The sequence below is a fragment of the Malurus melanocephalus genome, unplaced genomic scaffold (assembly GCF_030028575.1).
Source record: "Malurus melanocephalus ecotype Western Australia unplaced genomic scaffold, MMel_1.1 scaffold_101, whole genome shotgun sequence".
NCBI lineage: Eukaryota > Metazoa > Chordata > Aves > Passeriformes > Maluridae > Malurus > Malurus melanocephalus.
Window position 1 is genome coordinate 1,048 of NW_026623333.1, and position 22,107 is coordinate 23,154.

Genomic DNA, 22,107 nt, shown 5'->3' on the forward strand with positions numbered 1-22,107 from the left:
CTGTCATGGCAACAACCARTATAAATTATGTACCTAAACCTGAAAGCACCACAGCAGTGGTCAGCAGTGATTAGAGTATTTTGTTCAAAGCATTTCAGGTGTGAGGTAAAAGGAAGGTGCATTTAATTTCCTTTGTAAGTTGATGKAAGAGGATGTTGATGGTAAGTTTCAAAATGTGTTTGTTAATATCAAACATTCAGATCAACTTTCATGTTTGAGTCAAAAGTGCATGTTTATATTTGTAGTGTGTGAGTAGCTAAAATTCATTTTGTTTTGTCAGAAAAAAGTCAGAAGGCTGATGCAGAAGAAGCAGAAAGTGTTCATGCTCTTGAGATGTCCTGTATTCCACTGTAAATGAAACCAGCGTGTTCCAGCTCTGAGGTACAGCGAGCCCCAAAAATGAGGAGTAGTGATGCTGCCTCTAGACTTTTGGTGGGTGCTTAAGTTATTAATTGAATTTAATATTTGTAAGCTGGCATTTGAAAGTTAAGGAGGTGTTGTGTTTTCTGTACAAATGAGATATCAGCCTTTGCTGTGGCTGAGATCCTGAGGTGGACTGGCTCAGGAAATTCGAACCAATGGTGCTGTTTTCAGTAAATAATGAATGTGATTTGGTGTATTTGCATTATTTTTACAGAGATTTAGAGATTTAGAGATTTAGAGTCTGGTTGCTTTCTGGAGAAAAGAACTGTAGGAATGCTAGAAAGACTTTTCTGTTTGTGGGTTTTTGGAGGTTTGAGGTTTATTTTTCTTGGATGAATAGGCTTTTGTTAAACTTTCTTTTTCTGTTATATTTATGTGTGGAAACTCTAGAACAAGATGCTGGTAAAATTCTTTTATKAAACTTTCAGTTTGTAGCCTTTTGGATACTTATTCCAAAGATGTAAGAAGTTTTGTTATGTTTTTACTACATGAAGGTTACTATAGATGTTGTTTTTCTGAGTGAGTAGGAACTGGGGAAAAAAAAAATTGAGCAATGATCCACATACAAAAGTAGTTGGTTACCCAGGCTGTGTTTGCAGAGCATCACTGAGTACAAACCATGATCTAATTTCCCTCCTCTTCCGTAACTGAATAAAAGCACTAAACAGTAAATGTTGTTTCAGGTTCCTTTTTCTGATGATAATGAAAGCMAACAGTCAAAATCTATTCAAAGAAAGAGAGTGCTTCCATCTTGGATGCTGGAAGGAGATCTCCCAGTACAGAGTTTTTCYGAGCCTCTAATGACAGGAGGTAGGTTTGCAGTGTGATAATGATTGCACACCAATATGCTTTGATATAATTTTTTTAAATTATAATGGTGGTTATAAAAAGATTTAATTTGTTCTCTTTCTATGCTTTGTATGGGGCAGCTGAAGAAGACTGACTTCTTTTGTCTCATTTGCCATCAGTCCTTTGGGTGGGATAGAGCTTTCTCATCAGTTAATTTTCTTTCTGTTCTTTTTTTTTTGTTGTTGTTTTTTAATGCCAGATAGTAAACTTTGTTTATACAGCTGGGTATTGAATGTTCTGGAGTCCTTTCCTGTAAACTTGCCTATTTTGTATATAAATTCCACCAGTACTATAACATTTGTTATATGTGTGAAGATAATGTTTATCTCAAAGACTGATTGTGTCGGTGTTGAGATTTGGAGCTGTGTGGGTGAGACATATCTGAAGGTCATGCTTTGAGGGAGCTGGGGTATGTGCAAACACTACTGGAGCTGTTTAAAAAGTGATTTTCACAACTGATGATGTTTCTCAGGCCATGTGCCCAGTGTCCTGCTTTGATGTAGCTTTAGGTTTCTGGTGTCAGGATTTCACTGAAAAAGTTGCATTCCAAAAGTACCCTTTTTCTTTTGTTTAAGGTAGCAGGAAGAAAAAAGGCCAAGAAAGGGAAGAAGATCATACAGAGACATTAAAATCAGAAATGCATGTGCAGCAGAAAAGAAGATTAGCTTCTGAAGAAGCTGTTGGTGATTTTGAAGGTGGAGAGCAAGATCAAGGGAAAAGGAGCTGCCTTTCCATCCCTGTTCCTTCATCTCAGGTAACTTTTTGGCTCAGGGCAGAGCCATGATAATGCAAAAAATGAGAATGTAGCTGACAATGTCATGTTGAAGGTTGGGTCTACAAGATAACTTTATGTGTTTTATGTGTTCACTTGTGATTTGTTGTTTTGAGGTACCAGTCCTTTAGATAGCTCTGTAGTCAGGATCATGGAAGCCTCAAAGATCTGCTTTTCTGCACTTCCTTCAAAGCATCTGGGACTTGGGCCCCAAATGTCCCATAGAAATACCAGACTCTGAGCTTTATAGCGAGAGGCAGGAAGACATGGGCAAAAGCACTGCTCCTATGAGTGCTTGCTGCCTGTGGTTTCTTTTTCTGAGAGACTTTGGGGATAGGGGATATTGTAATGCTGATGTAATGTGACCCTGGGCTTTGCTCAAACTATTGCCATTCTGGTAGGTGAGGGTTTGTGGTTAAATAATGATGATACGTGGCTCAGCAGCTCCTGTGTTTCAAAGGAAGTGTGTTTATGCCACCATCTCAAAATCGAATTCAAAAAAATGGAAAGGGGGAAAAAAAGTAACCTGAAACCCAAAATTATTTGTGGTGTGTGAACTGACCCTTTGGTTCAGCTGGTCCAGTGTCTCTGTTGCCTCACAGTACAGCTGCATTTACAGGCAGCCAAATCCTTACTAACAACACCSTGCAAAAAGAGAAGGACCACTGCTAAAGACAAATTATATTCTGGTCAGAGTAAATGKAGGGTTTCACTGACTTGTTTCCTTTAACTACCTGGGGAGATGTTTTTGACATGTGGCATTAGAACTGCCTGGGTCTGTTCTAGGATCTGATAAAATACTTAAAATTCTTTTGACACTGAAAATTATTGGAGTTTTGGTTTTAAGGTTACTTGAAATAAACTGCTCATGGAGAGAAAGCCTTCTGAATAGTTTTGGTATATCAGTGGTTCTCTAGGTGCATTAATAACAGCTGCTGAGCAATTTTTTCTCTGTCAGATTATAAAATGAGCAACTACAGAATGAATTAGTCAATTTTGCAATGTGTAAGAAGCCTTACTTATTTTCATCTAGTAGTTTCATAAATCATTTTCATCTCAAGCACCATCTAAGAAATTGTTTTCAGAACATTGCTGGATTTAAAAAAAAATTGATGGATTAGGACAAACAAGAGTAATAACCACAGAGAGCTCTGAAAGACTGTAATTTGGATTTCAGATCTAAATCACTGCTGTCGTGTTTGATGTAATTGAGAAAATGTTGTGTAGGGAGGAGTGAAAAAGTCTGAATTATAGTTGGCAGCAGCCGCCAGAGGGAGCGTTGACCCCACGGGTGCTGTCCCAGTGCTGAGCGCGGGTGGCTTTGGTTTCCCTGGATTGCAGCCTGGTGTGCGAGTGATCCTAAAAAATGTGTTCTGTCTCTTTATATACTATAGAGGCAATGGGTTGAAATACGTGGTAGAGARCTCACAAGTGGGGATGGCAAATTACAGTAATTTATGCCTCCTTGTGCAAAGCAAGGCTTATTTCTTAAGTTGCAGTTGATCGCTGAGCTTGATTTTGGGAGTTATCTTTGTCTCTAAGTTGARTCACTAAATATGTGTCTGTCAGGATCATCTGATATTAATGCTGACTTTACCCTTTTTTAATCACGTTGCTGCTCCAATGAAATTGTCTCTGGTTTTGGATAACATTTTATGAGACTTGCATTGAAAGGAACAAAAAATAGGAAATCACCGTCTGATTTTCAAGCTCTGCCAAACACATCTCTGTAAACTAAATATGAATTTACTGGAGGGGGAATATAGATAATAATATATACAGAGTAGAGACCTCTGAATAGTTGCATGATGTATCAAAGTACTTCAGCTTAGAATGTAGATATGCTTGCAGGTARTGTCTCAATTGTCAAGATAGTGTTCTTTCCTCAGTTGTGTATCTCATATTCTTTCTCTAGAAAACACATCTCTTAYTTTAAATGTACATTTAAAAGTTTAAAATTTAAAATGCTGTGTGTGTCAAAAGTGAAATATTTGCCTAATGGTGTCCATGACAGTCTGTCATGATTTAGAGTCATCAGCTAAGGCATTTAAGGTGAGGTGATATTAACCTCATGGTGTGTATCCTGAGTTCCCATATTATCTTCTATATAGATAAATACATATATTTTTCATATATCWTGGTACTTAAATTATTAAGTAATTAGTAAAATCAATTAGTAATTCTCTAATAATTTTATTCTTGGGTAGGAATCTACGTTCTTCTACAGTCTACTACATCTTCACGTATATAATCTTCATTAATTTTTCATGAGCAGTACTTTTAATTGGAAGTTCATTTAAAACTAGTCCTTGAACCATTCACAAACTGAGGTGGTGAGGAAGAGGTTATGTTGTGAGTGAACTGAAGCTGAGGATGGAAGCTGTAGGATCAGTTTTTCTTTAAGASTGTGTGCTATGTGTGTTTTCTTAACTTTCTTAATTTCTTAACTTCAGCAGCTATGTTTAGCAGTTAGATTGAGTTTTGAAAGTGGTGTAGAAGATTTTTCAAGTCTGGACCAGACAATCTTTCAAGGTCCTTTCTAACCTGGGCTGTTCTATGACTATGATTTTGAAAGCAGGGATAATGAGGCACAGTTTGACTTTGAAGGTTTTAATTCTGAGGAGTGTACATTTTCAGGTTCTTCAAAATGTAACCTTGTTCCACAGAATACATCTGAATTTCCTCTTGAGAATACCATCAGAGATATGGAAGGAAATGGCAAGACTGCAACAAAAMACCGTGGAAGTTCTCTGGAAAAAAATGATAGGCAGTTGCATAGCAAATGGTCTAAAAGAGTAGGTCAGACCTCCAGTAAAGACAATAGAATTGTGGAAACAGAAAACAAAGAGCAGATTACTGGTTCTACAAGCCAACAAGCTCACTTGGGCAGGACTTCTCAGTATTTTGGTGCCCAGGAAGGGATTCTTGAACCTGATGCAAATCTGGATTACAACACTGAGATTTCTGATTCAACCAGAAGTGCAGATGCTTCAGAAAGCTCCAAACAGATCCAGCATAAGAGGACACCTTGCATGTATGGAAGTGCCTGTTACAGGTAAAGCAAAATTAAAAATAGTTTGGGGTAGCATGTTATTTAGAAGTAATGTATTAATTATGGAAGAGAAAGCTGTAAAGTTGTTACAGGCTTTGCTTTGGAAAAAAAACAGTTTGGTGAACCCAGGACTGATGAGAAAAACAAATGGTAGAAAAATAATTGTAGAAGGATAAAATGAGGAGTTAGAATGTCTTGCTAACTGCTAATATAACCAGGGAGGAAGTACTGTAGGCAATAAAAGATAAAGGTCCATTTAAAAAAGAAAAGAAATAAAAGACCTGTATGTACTGCACATGGTACCAACAGGGAGAGGAAATGTAGAAAGTTCAAATGCCCGACACAGACCCTGTAGGTTTGTTTTATTAGCAGGTGAGACTGACATGGAAGATTATTGTGTTTATTGAAGTTACTCCCTGCTTTGTGATCTGAATGTTTAAAATGCTTATTATTTGTCATCCCTAAATAATCAAGAATTAATTTTATTATTGCTTGGCCTTTCTGCAATTTTTTTAAGTCCCCCCTAAAACCAGAACAAAGCATGCTTAGGAGCTCGAGGTTGACCCTTACCTGGTCAATCTTTGGAAATACTGCAAGTGAGGAACAATTTGGGTTTTTTCCTCTTTTTCACCCATTCATATCAAGATGGAGGTGGTGTCATACAAATGTTGCARCAAAGTTCCAAAATACTAGTGTTGGGTGCTTGGCCTCCTGGTTAGTTCTTTCTGCCCAGAAAGATCTGTGGTATCCTGTAATGTTATATTGAAAGGAAGGTTGAAATCCAGAGGTACTTTTTGGTCTAGAAAATGCCTAGTGACCTGAGAACTACATTTAGGAAAAGGTTTTGAGCTCTAGATAATCCCATGTACCTTGTAAATACAAAAGATAAGGCTAATCCAGGAAATAGGGGATCCTGCGACTTTTTTTTAATCTTCCCGCAAGGGGCTTCAGCAGTAAGAAAAACAGATGAGTTTGATTAGGAAGCAAACAGGGACAAGTGAATGGGTTCCTGTATGTTTGGTGGGCCTGAGGCTGAGATAACTGTGTATATCATAATTGTAAAGCTGTGTATTCATGAGCACATCRCATGGGTTTTCATGTAGCTTCACATATCTCATTTTTTCCTCTTAATGATTATGACAAAAACATGTTTTATTAGACAGTTCAGCTGATCCARTAGTACAAATGCAGCCTCTGGTTTGCTTTAGCTACTTTGAATTTTSSTCAGACAAATTTTGCCCTGTATGGRTATTAAAGTGATTTAWTGCTSTGATATGATGAAATAGGATGGCAAWTTTTAGGTATTGGTAATAKGGAGTAGCAGTCTGTTAGTGCACATTTTTTCCTGGGTCTCTGGATTGTGAAATATTTGGCAGCTATGCATTTGGAAAGTATCGCTTTATAAAAATAAAATAATGCTCTGAAATAACAAATAACAGYCTTACTTAGTTGGAGAAATTTGTAAATAGGGAGCATCAAAAATGTCAGCTTTGATCTTCAGAAAATGTTACAAGATTCAACCTTTCTGCTTACAGCAAAAGAAATGTGCTTTGTAGTCTGTATTTACTTTTAATTCAAGGCTCCTAATTAGTTGTTTTTGCATTGGTGGCAAAGGTGTTTTAGATTAAGTGTTCTAGTTATTTGACTACATTTCTCTTATGCTTGTCTTAAACTTTTAGGAAATAGATTTGTAACACATTGTTCAGTTTGTTTATTTATGAATTTGAAAACACTGCTTTTGAAAGAATCAAACTGCCGAAAGACTCCTGAAGTCTAGTGACAAGGACTTGTGCATCACAACCTTTTGATTGCTCTTCCTCATTTTTCCCATACTTGTTTTTTTTTTCCCTCTCCTTCAATAAATGCTGTATGGTGTTGTCTGACTAGGTTTTGAAGCAAATTTTTAAAAGGAAGTGGACATCTCCTAAAATACAATAGTTTGGCTAGTTGACAGCTATTAGGCCTTCTTTCCTTGGCAACTGGGATGCTGCATCCAGATGTAGGAATAAAGATTAAAATTACTTCCAAGAACATTAGTTCCTGCTGTCTCCCTTTGACAGGATAAATTGTGGTTATTATCTCAATTGTGATTGAGAATTCTTGCTGTTACTGCAAGTATGTTAGCTCTGTGCATTGAGAAAACAAAGCAAATGGCCTCCAAAATGACTTGGGTTTATCTTGTTTATTTTCAAATGGGGAAAGAAATAGGCAGCCAGCCTGAATTTGTCACAATAAGTGTTGTTTCATGAGAATTTGTCATGGAATAAAAGACWGCAACTTTGCAATAGTTTCTAGCAAAACATTGTTTAATTCCCTACAGTTTGCAGAAGCAACAAAAGGCCAAGAAGCCTGTTACCTATAAAAGTAGATCCAAGGGATATTGGATCTTTGATAACTGGCTTGCTGAAGAGTTTGTAACTTGCTTGAGGAGTTTTCTGAGTGAAAGATATACTGCAGATGGAGATTTAAGGAATTAATACTAAATATCCAGTATTTTTCAAATGCTAAAAGGAGGCCTGAATGGCCGGTGGAGCTCACAGTGTTTTAAGTCATCATTTTGTAAAAAAACAAATACTCTTTTCTTATGGTGTAGTTGAAATGCTGACATGAATAATGACTCTTCTCTATGAAGTTCAGAAGAGGTACTTGTGAATTTAAAGGAGTTTCTCTGATCAATGAGGAAACTGCTGTATATGGAGGCGGCTGAACACATGTCACTGGCATGTTCCATTGCTTCTCAATGCAGCTGTAATGTAATAAGTATGAGTTAAAGTAGCAAGTACTCTGTAGCTGAAAGTTGTCATTCCTTCTGCTAAAGGCAGGCAGCTCACTTTTTTAATTTGCACTCAATTTGCAAGGAATAATTGTGGCAATTACTAAATATTTTGTGCATGTCTTTTGGAAAATAATTTACTAAARTATCTCCTATTTCTTGCTTCTCAGTATTATGTTTGGGAAAAGAGTGTCTAAGATATGAGAGGGAAAAAGTATAGAGATTTGCTTTTGCTACCAGTATGTCAATTTTGATGTAATTATTTTGTAGCATGTTTTGATTGGTCATGAATTTCTCCTGAAATCACAAACTGGTTTTCTGTGTTCTTTTTAACATCGTTTACAACAGTGCTAGAAAAAAGAAAACTCTACTTTAAGTGATTTTTATGACCTCCTAGTCTTGCCTGTTGTGTGTGCAGACCTCTTGCCTAGAAGAAAGCAGTAGAAATGTTCTTTCAGTGATTAATAAATTTGTGTTCCCTACTTGTTCACCTCTGAGTCAAGTGTTGTAGAGCAAGAAGTTGTGGCTGCTGGTCATGCACTGGTGTGACTCAGCTACATGTGGAGTTGTTCATGTCTTATGGTACAGCTTCATGTCAGCATGCTAATTTGTTATTTCAAATAAAACCTGTTTTATATGTGTTAGAGGTCTGAAACTTAAAGCTGATGGGAAATAGGAAAATTCTTTGTTTAACCTCTGTTGCAGCAAGTGTTAAGACAAAATTCCTTCTGTTATCCTGAAAGTAGGTCTTACATTCTGCATCAAGTTAAACATTAAAAGCTCCTCCTTCTCTGTAACCACACAAAAATGAACTGTCAATGATTCAGTAACATGTTTTTTATCTCCACTTCTTGTGTTGAAATGGAACAGTCCGTTTCAGTGTATATTTGTCTTTTGCAGGAAGAATCCCGTTCACTTCCAGCARTTCAGTCATCCTAATGATGACGACTATCATGACATGGTGATGATGGCTCAGGATGACAATGACAACCGGCCTGAGTGTCCATATGGAACAGCTTGTTACAGGTGAGAAACACTSTGTAAAGTGCCTTTTTCTTGTTTGCAGGTTAAGAATGTTTTCCCCAGCAGTCACACAATGATGATAGAAAAATTACTAATTCTTGATATTACCTTTGACTGTAGCCTTCTGAAATTTACTGTGGTCAGACTGCTACATTTAAAGCACCCAACTCTGTATTGGGTATTTTTAACAGTGACATAGAAAAAAATCACTATTTTGTTGGTGATACCAACTGACAGAGGTAAAAACTTTCAATGAACCTATTCAGTGTCCTAGAGATCAACACTGTATTTTTTTTCAATATWCAGTAAAKTGTTATTTTAAATAAASAAAAAAWTTATTGCTACATGTTGTTCTTGATCTGTAACTTTTATTTAAATTTTGATAATGTATTTGTTGAGATTTTGTACAAAAGCTATTTTCATCAGTATTTGATTTGTTCAAAAGCATAATTGAGGTARCAACAATAAAATCCAGTTTATGGCTGACAGCTCTTTCTTTTAAGCACTGTTGATTTTCTTCAAAATATTGTTGTGGTTGATTTGTTTTTCAGTATCTAGGTTTTACATATTTACCAGGCTTTATGTAATTATTACAAGAAGATATATTTTGAGGCTATAGCACTTCTGTGGGAGCATATTGAAATTGGTGGGTGCTGTTAAAGATTGTTTCTTCACAGAAACATTTTCTCCTGGAAAGTGTGGTTATCCTAAAGAGCATGTCCTCCATGAAATGTAACAAAACAAGGGCAGCTCTTAAGAAAAAGCCTTGGTGATATTAAACTGATGCAAAAAAAAAAGGTGTTCTCTTAAAAACACCTATGAGATTCATTTCCCATCTCAGGCTTATATCAGTAATGAAATTGCCAATATACTTCTCAGTAGTGCAATAAATGCTTTATCTAAACCCAAACTGTCTTTCCTTCCAGATAAGACAACCTCTGTGTTGTATTAGTTAATAATTTCTTAATCTATGTTTCATTCTTTGGGGATAGAGGAAAGGAGAAAAATTCATGAAAAATTGATCATTCTTTTGATGAAGCAACAGATATAATTGGAAGGGCTTTAGTGTTAATTTTGTTGTCCTTATCTGTTGGCTATTACTTGACTGATCTAAATGCTGTGCCTTGAAAATTATCCATAAAATACCAGGAAATTTTGGACTTTTTAAATGTAGACCAAGGTGATGAATCAAGCTTTTACCATTTTCTTCTTTGCAGGAAGAAYCCCCAGCACAAGCTGGAATACAAGCACAGTGCACCTCCAGGTGAGCCAACTTGTTAAATATTACAGAATGATAAAATATTCTGAATKTGAAGGGACCCACAGGGATCATCAAGTCCAACTTAATAAAATGCTTTAAACTCCTTTAAGGGAATAATGTTGCATTTATAGCTCACTCCATATTGGGATTTTTTTTTTAGGATTTTTTTTTAAACCAGAAATTCTCAGGTAAGATACAATTTTAAAGTATTTTTGATACTCCAAAGAAAATACTGCAACCATGTCTGTCATCGTTTGTGGGTTTTTTAAAGATTTTTATAGGGGTTTTCTTACTATGAGAACTAATTTTTGCATATATGTTCTCGAGGCCTGGAGAGAATACAACTAAAACTGAATTTGAGTTCCTTTTCTAAGACTTTTTAGTTTTTTTAAATTCCAGTAACATGACTTGGTGAAAAAACACAGGGGAATGTATTGTTTGCATTTTGTCTGCTCTTAAATAATTGAATGAGATACTTCTTGGGGGATTTTTTTGAGGGGGGTGTTTTGGGGTTTTTTTTGGTTCTTTTTCTTTATTATTGGATTTGGAGTTTTTTCCACTTGAAATCCCAGTGTAATAAACAGTAGTTTAGATCAGAACAGTTATGGAAATATAATGATAATGCATTTTACTCTGAAGATTCAGGGCTGTGACATTATTAAGAAGGAATAGCATTTACAGAAGCAATCATATAAAATGTTTAAATGCCTTAAAATACTCCAATTTCCTGCTGAAAACCCCCAACCAGAATTAATGGCATTTTTCTGCAGGTGTTGGGTAATAATTTTAAGATTGGTTCATCTTGGGAATGATTCAAGACAAAAACTGTATTTTTGGGCAGTAGAATAGCTTTAATACCTGTAAGTGCAGCACAACCATTGCAACATTTGTTTGATAGKTTACAACAGTTTTCTGTTGTAGCAGCTCTAAGAACAACACTTATGGCAGGGTTCACTCTGTCCTGACTGGTAACTTCCTGTTCTTTAGTTACTGAAATTACACAACAACAAACTTCAAGCAATGATGAATGCATTCTRAAGTTATGAACAGACACATCAACCCAGGACACAGCTGGTTTGCTGTAGCTTTTTTGGCATGTTATAGTGCAGGAGCTTGATAATACTTAGCTGAGAAGAAAGTAGTCATTATTTTAGTAAAACCCTTCTTGTTTTCTTACAGCAGTAGTGCTTCAGGTGAATTTGTGCCAGTATTCATAGACAATCATACCTTATTTCCCTAGAAGCAGACAAGAAAACAAACATACTTTAATGAGAGACACATWTGACTAATTGGTGTTCTCCACCTTGACTCCTTACACAGGGGCCATAATAGGATGAAAGGAATCCACTATTTCATAGTGAAATATTTCATATTTCAACCTATGGTTGCCCTATAAAGATTGATTACTCTGGCAACATGGAGATATTCCCTCTGCATTGCATTGTCCTTTAAGTAACTTTCAAGTGATTAAATGTCCATGTGCTGATGAACTTTCTTACAGAGAGGTATCAATATTTCAAATGTACTTAAATTCCACCAGCCAAGACAAGAGGGAGAACCTCCACATGACATTTAGCATGTTTTGTTTTTAAGTCCTGTTGCTGCCAGAATTGCCTGTAGAGAATGTTCTGAGAAATAATCTGAGGCAAATCACTGGGAAATAGTTGTAGGGGAGGAATTGAAAAAAAGTCAAGAGTTACACTGTCATTAAATTCTCATTACTGAATGACTTCTTTAAGTTATTATTACTGAGATGAATAGCCTACTATAACCATGGAATATGCAGGATTCTCCTACATGCTTTTTTGTAGCTTTGGGCTAACACAGATATGATTAATTTCCTCTGAAGTCTGTTAAACAATAAGCTAGCAAGTATAAAAAGGAAGATAATTCTGGAACAGGAGTGTTCTCACTCATGGAAGAGTGTAACTGGTAGAGGTTCTGGTCTGACTACATGAGGTACTGGTGGTATTTTGTGGCTGGAGCTCTGACCTGAGGCTTCAAGAATGCTGAGAAGTGCATATGGTTCACATAAACAGTTAGGATTTTGAGTGGGGTCTGTAGCTAAATAAAAAATACATATTCATGATTTCTTATGAAAACAGGTGGCAACTGCTCAACAGATAAGTTATCCATACCGATATCATTGAGAGGTTATCTCTAGATAAAAATTAAAAAATAGGAGGGTGGGAGAAAGAGGAATGAACATGATTTTACTCAGAGATGTGACTTAAGGACAGAATAAGACATGACTGGAATATTAACAGGCCATGGTTAGTTAGGATTTTTGGACATTGGAGATGAGTTGTCACAGACCATTAGAGCACAGGTTACACACATCTGCCAAAATGCAGTGGAAATGACACTCAGAAGGGAAATACAGACCATCCAGCATGAATGCAAGTGGAGAATGTAGGAGCTGAGTAATCTCAAAGATTTCCTTCTCTTATCTGAAGCTCAGGAAAGAAGTGAGTAAGAATTAAAAGTCGTATCAGCTTCCAAAGATTAAGAATATAAAAGATGGATGGATGGATGGATGGACAGGGATGGATGGATGGACAGGGATGGATGGATGGATGGATGGATGGATGGATGCATGGATGGATGGATGGATGGACAGGGATGGATGGATGGACAGGGATGGATGGATGGATGGATGGATGGATGGATGGATGGATGGAGGCAGAAAATCTCGGGTCAAAGTAGCTATCTAGGAATAGCTAGAGGCTTAACTGGAAGATATATGTGTTGTTATCTTTCTCCTCTTGAGGAGAGAGGCTTTACTGTGTGGGCTCTGGAAGAGATTTTGAGCACTGCATGTATTATTCATGAACACATGACATTTTTGTCCCTACAGGAAGGAAGGCTGTGGAGAAGGACCGTGCCAATGATGGTGAAGCCAATGAATATGACCTCAAAGACAGCTTTACAGATGAGGAGGAGGAGGAGTGCGAACCTACTGATGAAGACTCAGACTGGGAACCAAGTTCAGAAGAAAAGGATWACGAAGATGTTGAGACACCCGTGAAAGAAGCACATAGATTTGTTAGGAACAAAAAATAGCTGCTCAGGACAGCCTTATGAATGTMCAGTGTGGTAGTGTTAAAATATGGTTGCACAACAGAGAGAAATGGTTTGAATTTTTTTTTCTCCGTGATGCAGGCACTACATTAAGATATTAATGGCGGTGAAGGGATTCTCTAATGTCTTTCTTGTCCATATGTATTATTTTGGGGCTGGTGTGGTGTTCATTAAGTCATGGCTCAGAGGATAGAGCTCTGAAAAATTTTGGTTTTCGTTTATTTTCTCATCATTTTTTTTTTGTCAATACCATTGGTGTCTCATTTCAAACTATTTTGAAATAGTTTTAAAGGTTGAAAAAACTTCATCTTTCTGTGCTTGAAAGAAATACTGGCATTAAGAAAGCCTAAACCATTTGTTGTTGTTAAGTTAATGCACTTTTAAACTTAACTATTTTGCTCCCAGCTTTCCTTKTAGCTGTGGTTTTATTGGTTCTCTTGAGTACAGTAGTTAAATACAGGTTGTCTACATCACTTGAGAGCAGGATCTCAGTGTATCAAACTACTTGGTTGGCTCAACAACAATTATGGTGTATTTGCTCTARTTAAAACAGTACTTCTTTCTGTGTGCATCACTGGAACTGTGTCCAATTCTCAGCAAAGCTGATSTCTTGATGACTGAAGTCTTATATTTTTGCACAATTAAACTTGTTACATACAGAGGGTAAAGCCTGTGTCTCTATGATTTCTAAAAATATTGTTGGAAGATCTTGCCTTCAGTGCATTTATCACTGCCTTGAGCTTCCTGGAAAACAAGTTAAAAAGTTTTACTACATTTTTGGACAGATGACTGGAATCATGTGAAATTGGCACCTTTTTGGTTGAAGTCCTGAAGTTCAGCAGGGGAAGCATTCTTGCATGGCTTCAAGTAGGCTTCCATATATGCTCCAGGTGATTTTATGGACTTTTCAGGACTTTCTCAGTGTCTGTTGCTGAGAATATCTGTTTTTTCTTCTCTTAATGCTCTCTTGGCTGTTTGTGGTAAGCATTTTAGCTTCCAGGTACAGCTGGGTTTCTGTTTTCCAGCATGAAGAATCAGAGACTGGATTTTACCCTCAAGTTATCCCTGGARAAGCTGCTGTAGGAGGAAGTGAACCTATGTTTTTGGAGCTGTGCTCCATCTGATGTGGTAGCACCAGCACAGTTTTGCATTTGGCAGTAAAAATTGGAGCTAGCCAAAACGGAGACAGGGTGGCATCTGATTAATTCACTGCATGGTTATCTAAATGTTGCCAAAGGCTCTCAGGATACCTCACTCCCACCCACTCCTCATCCAGGAAACATCCCACAGTTCCTGCATGATTATCCCTCCATCCTTACTGCAGCTGTTCCCCTGGAGCTAAAAGTGGACAGCTGGTGGCCATAGAGGTCTTGCTGCAGTTTTTCCTGCCTTCCAGCTGGCAGGAATTGTGCTGGAAAGGCCTGCTTCTCCTCTGAGACAGGTCCTGCCTTCTTCCAAGCTTGTGCTTGTCATTCTGTTTACAAGTGGCTCTTGTAGGTGCAGTCCATATTAAATTCCCTCTCTAAATGTTACCCTTTAGTAAGTTGTGTAGAACAAAAAAGCCTTTTTTCTTCTTTTCTTCCCTGTGTGGCTCACCTAAGCTTAGGGAATGTGGGATCCTGTGGTCCTCTCCTTTGGACATGTCCTGCCTGTTCCCACTGCCTGCATGCTTGGGGAGTTTTCACAGTAGTTATTGACTTTTGGTCACCATGCAAGGCTCTGGGTCCCTCCCTTTTGGAGCTCAGTTTGGGAGAAAATATTGTTCTAAAACTGCCCCATTTTGGGCTGTTTGGAGTTGTTGCAGACATGGGCTGAGGGCAATGTGACTGCTTCGTGCAGTCAGGGAACAGGTCCGTCACCCTTCCCTGGGAATCCCCCTCTCTGTGGATGCTGCTCWCAACAAATGCACTTTAGGGCAAAGCATGGCTTMTGCCCTATCCAGAGGTTCAGGCAGYAACAKTGCTTCACTGCTGGGAAGACCTCAGAATGTCAAAAATACAGCAATCCCAAAACCTAAAYCCTCAGTAGGGGCTGTGCAGGATGCTGCTTTGATATCCTTGGCAGGCACAGATGAGAATGGTGGTCAGGCCCAATGAGAAGAGTTCTCTTGGAGCTCTCAGAGTGATTGAAGCAATTCTTTCCCCCAGTTTGGCTTTTGTACTATATTTCTTGGTGCAGGTTGAATTTTTTTTTTTTTATTAACTCAGCCACAGACTTTTTTGCACCAAACCCATGTAGAAAAAACGGGTGGAAGGAGTATCAGCACACTCTAATAACGGGTAGTATTGCTAGCCAATCTCCAATAACTAGGGAAGGTTTCAGGAGATAAATATGGGAGCAAAATTTCAGAAGGAACATGAGATTTCAGGTGAGATAAGAGGATAAGCCTTCTGATGGTGAAATACCTCAACTCTCTGGTTCTTTAAATTTCTATGCCCGGTTGAAAAACAAATGGATTTAGTACTTGCCCCTATTCAAAAGTGTCATTTTGAAGGATGATTTCAGTAATAGTTTTACCTAAGAGCAAATTATTAAATACTCTCCAGCATATATTTAATAGCTGCTATTGATGAGAGGTTTTGAGAACTTTAATGGATTTTAATATCCTTTGGCCTTTAAATTTAATTGGTCAATTTTTCTTTAGCAGGAACGGGATCATTCACATTACTCASTTGGGTAAGAAAGTAATGGCTAAGGGAAAAAGATAAAAAATAACAATTCAGAATGCTGATATGGAGGCCATATCATTTTTATTGGCAGGATTTGCTGCTCACTGTAAATTCACAAATAGACAGTTATTTACCAAAGCCATTTACTCCAAAATTAGRCACAACCACATACTTTAAAACAGGAAGCATTTGTCATCACAATAGAAAATATTTTATTTCTATACACAGAAGTCCATTGTCCCTTATATGTAGTTGAAATGAGTAGGTTTTACTGTCACCTGCTTTGTTGTGATTATCAGTTAAGAAACATCCAAAGTGGAGTTGCACTAAATCAGAACAGTAATCAGTGGGGGAAGAAATGCAAAATCCATCCAGAGTTGTTGCCTCATGTCTGAGGCAACAAGAAGCTGGCTTGCTGAAGCCTAAGCCTTTCTTGCTCCAAGAAAATGGATCATCTTGGGATCTCCTTGTTATTTTGGCTTTGATTGTCCTTTATTGTGAAGGTACACACAGACTTGGTATGATGTCTGGTTGGATTTTTCCCATTAACATGCTGTAGTTTTATATGGATCCCACTGGCAAGCAAGCTAAAACACATTAAATTCCATCTGAGCACAGGAAAACACTTTTTCCCTGTGTGAGAGCTGTTGTACACTGACACTGGTGGTCCAGGGACACTGTCAGCATTCCCTGGAGTCAGTCAAAGTCCAGTGGGACACAATCCTGGGCAGGATTGTGTGTGCAGAAGGGTCTGCTAGACAATGTGGAGATGTTATTCTCAACCTCTACAATTTTGTGATTGATTCTGTGATGAGCTCAGCATCTCAGTGCAGCAGAAGCTGATCATATGGTACCTGGAGGTGAATGAAGAGGTCCCTTCCATGTGAATCTGTGCCATTTCCAAAAGCACAACAGACAGTAACACTCTCCATAAAACTAAAGAGTGGAGTATTGATAAAGCATTCTTGAGCAAGGTGTCACAGGAAGAGACTTGAGGTTTTCACTAGCCTGTGAAGCAGATTTTAGCTCTCAGAGCATGTGCCTTTCATAAGAGCATGTGCCTTTCAAAAGAGCATGCTGCATACTGGACAATACAAAGCTGGTGGTCTGTAGACTTCAAGAAGCTTCATCATGAGGGGTACACTGAACGGTTAAAGTGTGACAAGAAACAAAATGGGCTTTTTTGCAATCCTTTCTCTTCTGAGCAGAAASAAAAGGACACCAAATAGCTCAAAGGTACAAGTCATAATCTCAAAGGGTTAAGAGGTTTCTCCTAAGGGAAGAGACATCACCCATGCGAGGATCAGCATTCAACTTTTCCATCATTGTAACATGCTCTAATGCATTCATAGACTTCTTTGTTTTTAAATAACTCTAAAATGAGTGTCTGCATCCCAAATTTACATTTGTAAAAGCACAGCATCAGTCCAAGTTAGGGGATTATCCATCAGTCCTGTGAGAACAGTTCAGGTGGGAATGCAAAGTAGGCTGCTTCTTGAGGGCTGTCACCAATGGTGGGTATTTGCACAGACAAGGAAGAAGCTTCTAAAAAAGTATAATTTTGTTTTTATGCCCTCTCCAAAACAGTACTGCAGAGAATTTATTTTAGTTTTATGCAGTCTACTTCCTCTGTGATTGGCAYTGCACTTGTTCTCAGGTCCAAATCTGTGCTAGATTTGCTTCCCTTGTACGTCGACCTCCATCTGAGCAACATGATCTTCTTGAAGTACTTCATGGTGTTGTTTTTCACAGTTACAAAACACATGGTGTTTATCACGCTGTTACTCATGGCAATGCACTCAACTATGTAAAARGCAGAAAGATAATGCTTCTCTTTCACAAAAACGGTGGGGAAGAAGTCCCKGACAATTGTGAAGCCATAGAAAGGTGCCCAGCAGAGAACATAAGCAGTCAGGATGCACATCAGCACCATAACAGTTTTTCTTCTGCACCGAAGCCTCTTTCTGATTTGTTCTGTCTGAAATCCTGGSACAGTTTTAAACCAAAGCTCCCGAGAGATCCTGGCATAGCACAACGTCATCGTAATCACAGGTGCYACAAATTCGATGCCAAAGATGAAGAGGAAGTATGATTTATAGTACATCTGCTGGTCAACTGGCCAAATTTGGCCACAGAAATTTTTCTTCTGGTTTTTCACTATATATAATACGGTTTCAGTAGCAAAGTATGCAGATGGAATAGCTACAAGTATGGAGACAATCCAGACCAAGGCAATGAGGAGGGTTGCTGTTTGATAATTCATGCGTGGTTTCAGTGGGTGAACAATGGCCAGATACCTAAAGAACACAAAAACATTCAAAAAGAAGTCTGAAAACACTGTTACTCAGAACACACTTCAGAATACAAGTAAACAGAATTGGGCAGAAGGAAATTGCTGTAATTCCTGAGGGGAGAGCCCCGAATATATTAATCTGTAAGAATATATTCATCTGTAAGAACACATTCATCTGTAAGAACATTTTGTGAAGTAGCAGCCTGGAGCTGAGTTACCATTTTAACTTTTCCTTAATAACAGAAGCAAGAGTTTGAAAAATGCTGTATTATGTACCTAGTCAGGTGCAGGRAAGAAAAGACAAACATGTAGAAGCAGGAAAATGTTTTCTGTAGGCAGAGAGCTATTGAAATAGCTTATTTTACAGAGAGATCAAATATACATCACAGTGTTTTTCTTATTTTTGTGATTATTCCATGGGATGCAAAGAGCTGAAGGCAATGCTAATGTATGGTTACAGGTGTRCATGATTTTAAGCCATCAACAAAATGTGTGTCTATTTTATAGATGTATACTCTAGAGGAGTGAGTATCTATTTTCTGCCCATACAAATATTTTTTGTGTGTGTTGTGGAGGTGACTGTTGCTTATTAATCTTAAATACACAGTATTAAGTAATACAGCAAAGCAAAAAACTCGAGTTAGGTATTTGCACAGCTTATGACTGTAAAGCTACAATGTTGGGGTATTCCTGCTGGGAGGAGATTTTTATTCAGCTCCCAATACAAATATATTTAACCCAAAGGATTGCTTCAGTAAGTGGAATTTCTCATTCCTTTAGAGTCTATTTTATCTGTATATAGTCAATGCATAGAATAGTGTCCATAGGATATATTATTCTAAAGTAAAGTGGAATGTCAGCARTGCTTTTCATCAGCCAGATCTTGGAAGCAGATGAATTGTTCATGGCTTGTAATAGTGCATGGTAAATGTCAGAATTATGTCAGGGGACAGCAGAATTAGTCAGCTTCATTGTGTAGCTGTAGGTGACCATTTTTAGATTGGGTCCTAGGGAAGCATGTTGTGGCACAGTGTATGTGTATGTATTCATAAATATGCATATCTGCTCAGCAGAACATCTGCCTGGATGGGATCAATCTGTCCAAGAGAGCAGGAGGGAGCTTTTGTGGTGGATTTCCTGATTGTCACTGCTTACCACACTTGGGCTGTTAGCAGAGAGTGTTACCTGCAGTTTGTGAACTGAATTCACATGAAACTGCCCTGGAAGATGTGCTGTAAAAGTGTGCATGAAACACACCAAATGCCCACGGGCATTCAGTCCAGGGGACCTAGCTAAATATTTGCACTGTGGACATGCTCTTATCACATGCTCTTGCTCTTCAAATGTTGTCTTTTTTTTCTAGTGTAGGTGTAGCCTTAAAAATGTGAAATTTCTATTTTTTCATGTGAATAGACATGAAGGGAGCCCTCCCTAAAGGAAATCCTCGGTGGGACAGACTTACTCTCTTTACACAGCTGATTCCTTTTAAATGATCTAAACATAACAAGATTTATGTTAGGACCCTGTTCTTTTTGGAGACAGAAGTGAACAACCCACATGATTAACATGGAATAGGTGATAGTTAGACAATGAAGTTTCTCTCTGTTTACCAAGTCAAAAGCTTGCAAAAGAAAAAAAAAAGGAAAAAGAGAAGCAATGAAACCAAAACAGTGTGTTCTTACAACAAGCTTCAGTGATTAATCTTTTCCAGGGTTGTTTTTAAAGATGTGTGGGAAGATATGCTATAAATCTGATTTCTTAGCAGACATRAGGGCACCATGACCCGTGTTACTTCCTCAGCCTGGGATGCACTAGCAGAGCTTTCCAAGAAGATCTTGTACAAGTTGAAAAAGTGATAGAAAATRGTAATGCATATGTGGTAGTGTTTAGAAGCTTTACATCAATCCTCAACTGCTGTTGAAAGGATATTCTGTTAGATGCTTGTTAAGGATTTGTTTTGTAGGAGCTRATTTTCCCCTTACTTACACCAGGCAAAACATCGCTGAACTTCCCCAGAATCTTTTCACAAACTTCTGCTGATGTCAGAAACAGCTGAATCAGCCACACACAAGCTGTATCTGTACAGCCATCAGCAGGGTTAACTGCTCCTGAGCTGCCTTTTGGTTCAGGGACTGAAAACTGTGCAACACTGACGTTTGAAAGGGCACATGAGAGAAATTGGGGGAAAGAAGGAAGAGGGGTGGGAATCATATGTGGATATACGAGGGTTTACAGAGATGTGTATTGTGTTTGTACATGAAAGAAGGCTTGTGGTGACAGCCTTTATGTAAAGAGTTCACTAAACAGATCTCTGGCTTTCTGTGAGTCAACCATGTCAGACTTATGTCAGCAGGAGGCTGATCCTCAGTGCCTGGGCATGTCAGAGTCCGTGGTACAAAGACTGAGTGAGAAAAAAAATACAATTAAATTATTTTGTTAAAATTCCCAGAGTAAGAGGCAGATAGCCTCTCAGGACTGCAGCACAATTGGAAAAAAAAAATCCTTACTGAAAAAATAGTTAGGCATCTAAACAAGCTGCCCAGGGAATAAATAGCTCACAACAAGAGTGTGTGTGGCACTTGAGGACATGGTTTAGAAGCTCAGCAGCTGTGGCCTCATCTTTGTGCAGTTCCAGCACCCCACTTACCTGTCAACAGCTATAGCCAGGAGAGCATTGGTGGACACGTAGAGGGACACAGTCCGTAAATAATTGACCGAGGCACAGAGGATGTGGCCGTGCTCCCAGGACAGCTGCCTCACCACATAATAATCCATCTCAAAGGGGCAGCACACGATGGCCACGATGAAGTCTGAGATGGCCAGGTTGGCAATCAGCAGGTTGGTGAGGTTCCTCAGCTTCTTGTAGCGGGCGAGAGCAGCGATGAAGATGAAGTTGCCGACGCCACAGACCAGCATGATGCCGACCAGAACAACCCCGATCACAATCTTGGCCGTGAAGAAAGTGTGGGTTTTGGTGATGTCATCCTCGCTGTCCAGCGGCAGGTCGTAATCGCTGTAATTGAAAGGGAAGGAGAAGTTTTGCAAAGAGGTGAAATCTTGATCGTGAAGGTTGTAGATTGCAGCAAAGCTGAGGCGGGYGGTAGCGTTTGGGTTGTGCTCAGTTTGCTCCATGTCTGTCTTCTTTTGGCACGTGCAGCTTGGCTGGCCCTTGGTGTTTTGTTAGGATAGTCCACTGTGGCAGGCGAGAGACCTCACCCAAAGCTTCCTTCTGAGCAGTGAGTCACCTTGTCTTTGTCCCCAGAAGATCACASAACAACAGCTTCACTTACCTCCTTCTGTGGAACAAAAAGAGGAAAAATTTTCCTGAAAGGAAARAACAGCAAAAGTATTAATCTTGAAGCAAAACAATAGCCACCTTAGTGCTCAAACAGCTCTGTTGCTGCATGTGCACACTAGGAAGAAATRCCCTTCTGTTCTTACAAAATAAATGCCTCAAGTTGCTTCATACACTGGTTGTTACAGCAGCAGTTTTATTTACCAACAATAAAATTTTAAGCAGGCAGTGAAATACAGTTATAGGAGGAATGTAAAATCTAGTTTAAACCTCCACCAGCTTGCAAGCTCATGGTGCTGTTATCCTTGTGCAAGGTAAAAGACACTAAAATGACAACTCAGTGTGCTGTAAAGCATCTCATGTGCCTTTTGGACAAAATTTATGCTTTATTCTGGTTGTCTCAGAGTGATGTGGTAAAGGAAAATTAAAAGAGAACTGACGTCCTTGCTTCTAAATACATTTCTTAATGAARTAAGAGTTGTGAAGACCCAAGAAAATACTGAGGCCAGCACTTTCCTTTTGGCAGCCATTAAYTGAGTACAGGACAAAATTTTCTGCCAGCATAATCCATTATCACTTCTGTCAAACAGGTGAARCTCTGCCAACTTGCAGAGAA

At 38.4% G+C, this 22,107-nt stretch overlaps 2 protein-coding genes across 2 annotated transcripts; one reads left to right on the forward strand and one right to left on the reverse strand.

Moving 5' to 3' along the window:
• The first annotated feature begins 318 nt into the window (after positions 1-318).
• APLF (aprataxin and PNKP like factor) lies at positions 319-13,893 on the forward strand. Its single transcript, XM_057369004.1, is given in 8 exon segments — positions 319-432; positions 1,107-1,233; positions 1,848-2,026; positions 4,711-5,099; positions 8,770-8,895; positions 10,110-10,156; positions 11,141-11,192; positions 13,015-13,893. Coding segments are annotated over 8 exon segments (1,221 nt in total). The 5' UTR covers positions 319-333; the 3' UTR covers positions 13,217-13,893.
• Positions 13,894-17,326: 3,433 nt separating this feature from the next.
• LOC130575261 (prokineticin receptor 2-like) lies at positions 17,327-21,328 on the reverse strand. Its single transcript, XM_057369026.1, has 2 exons — positions 20,844-21,328; positions 17,327-18,200 (listed from the first exon to the last, which is right to left on the reverse strand). The coding sequence occupies exons 1-2, from the start codon at positions 21,326-21,328 to the stop codon at positions 17,504-17,506; spliced, it is 1,182 nt and encodes a 393-aa protein (XP_057225009.1). The 3' UTR covers positions 17,327-17,503.
• Positions 21,329-22,107: the final 779 nt, after the last annotated feature.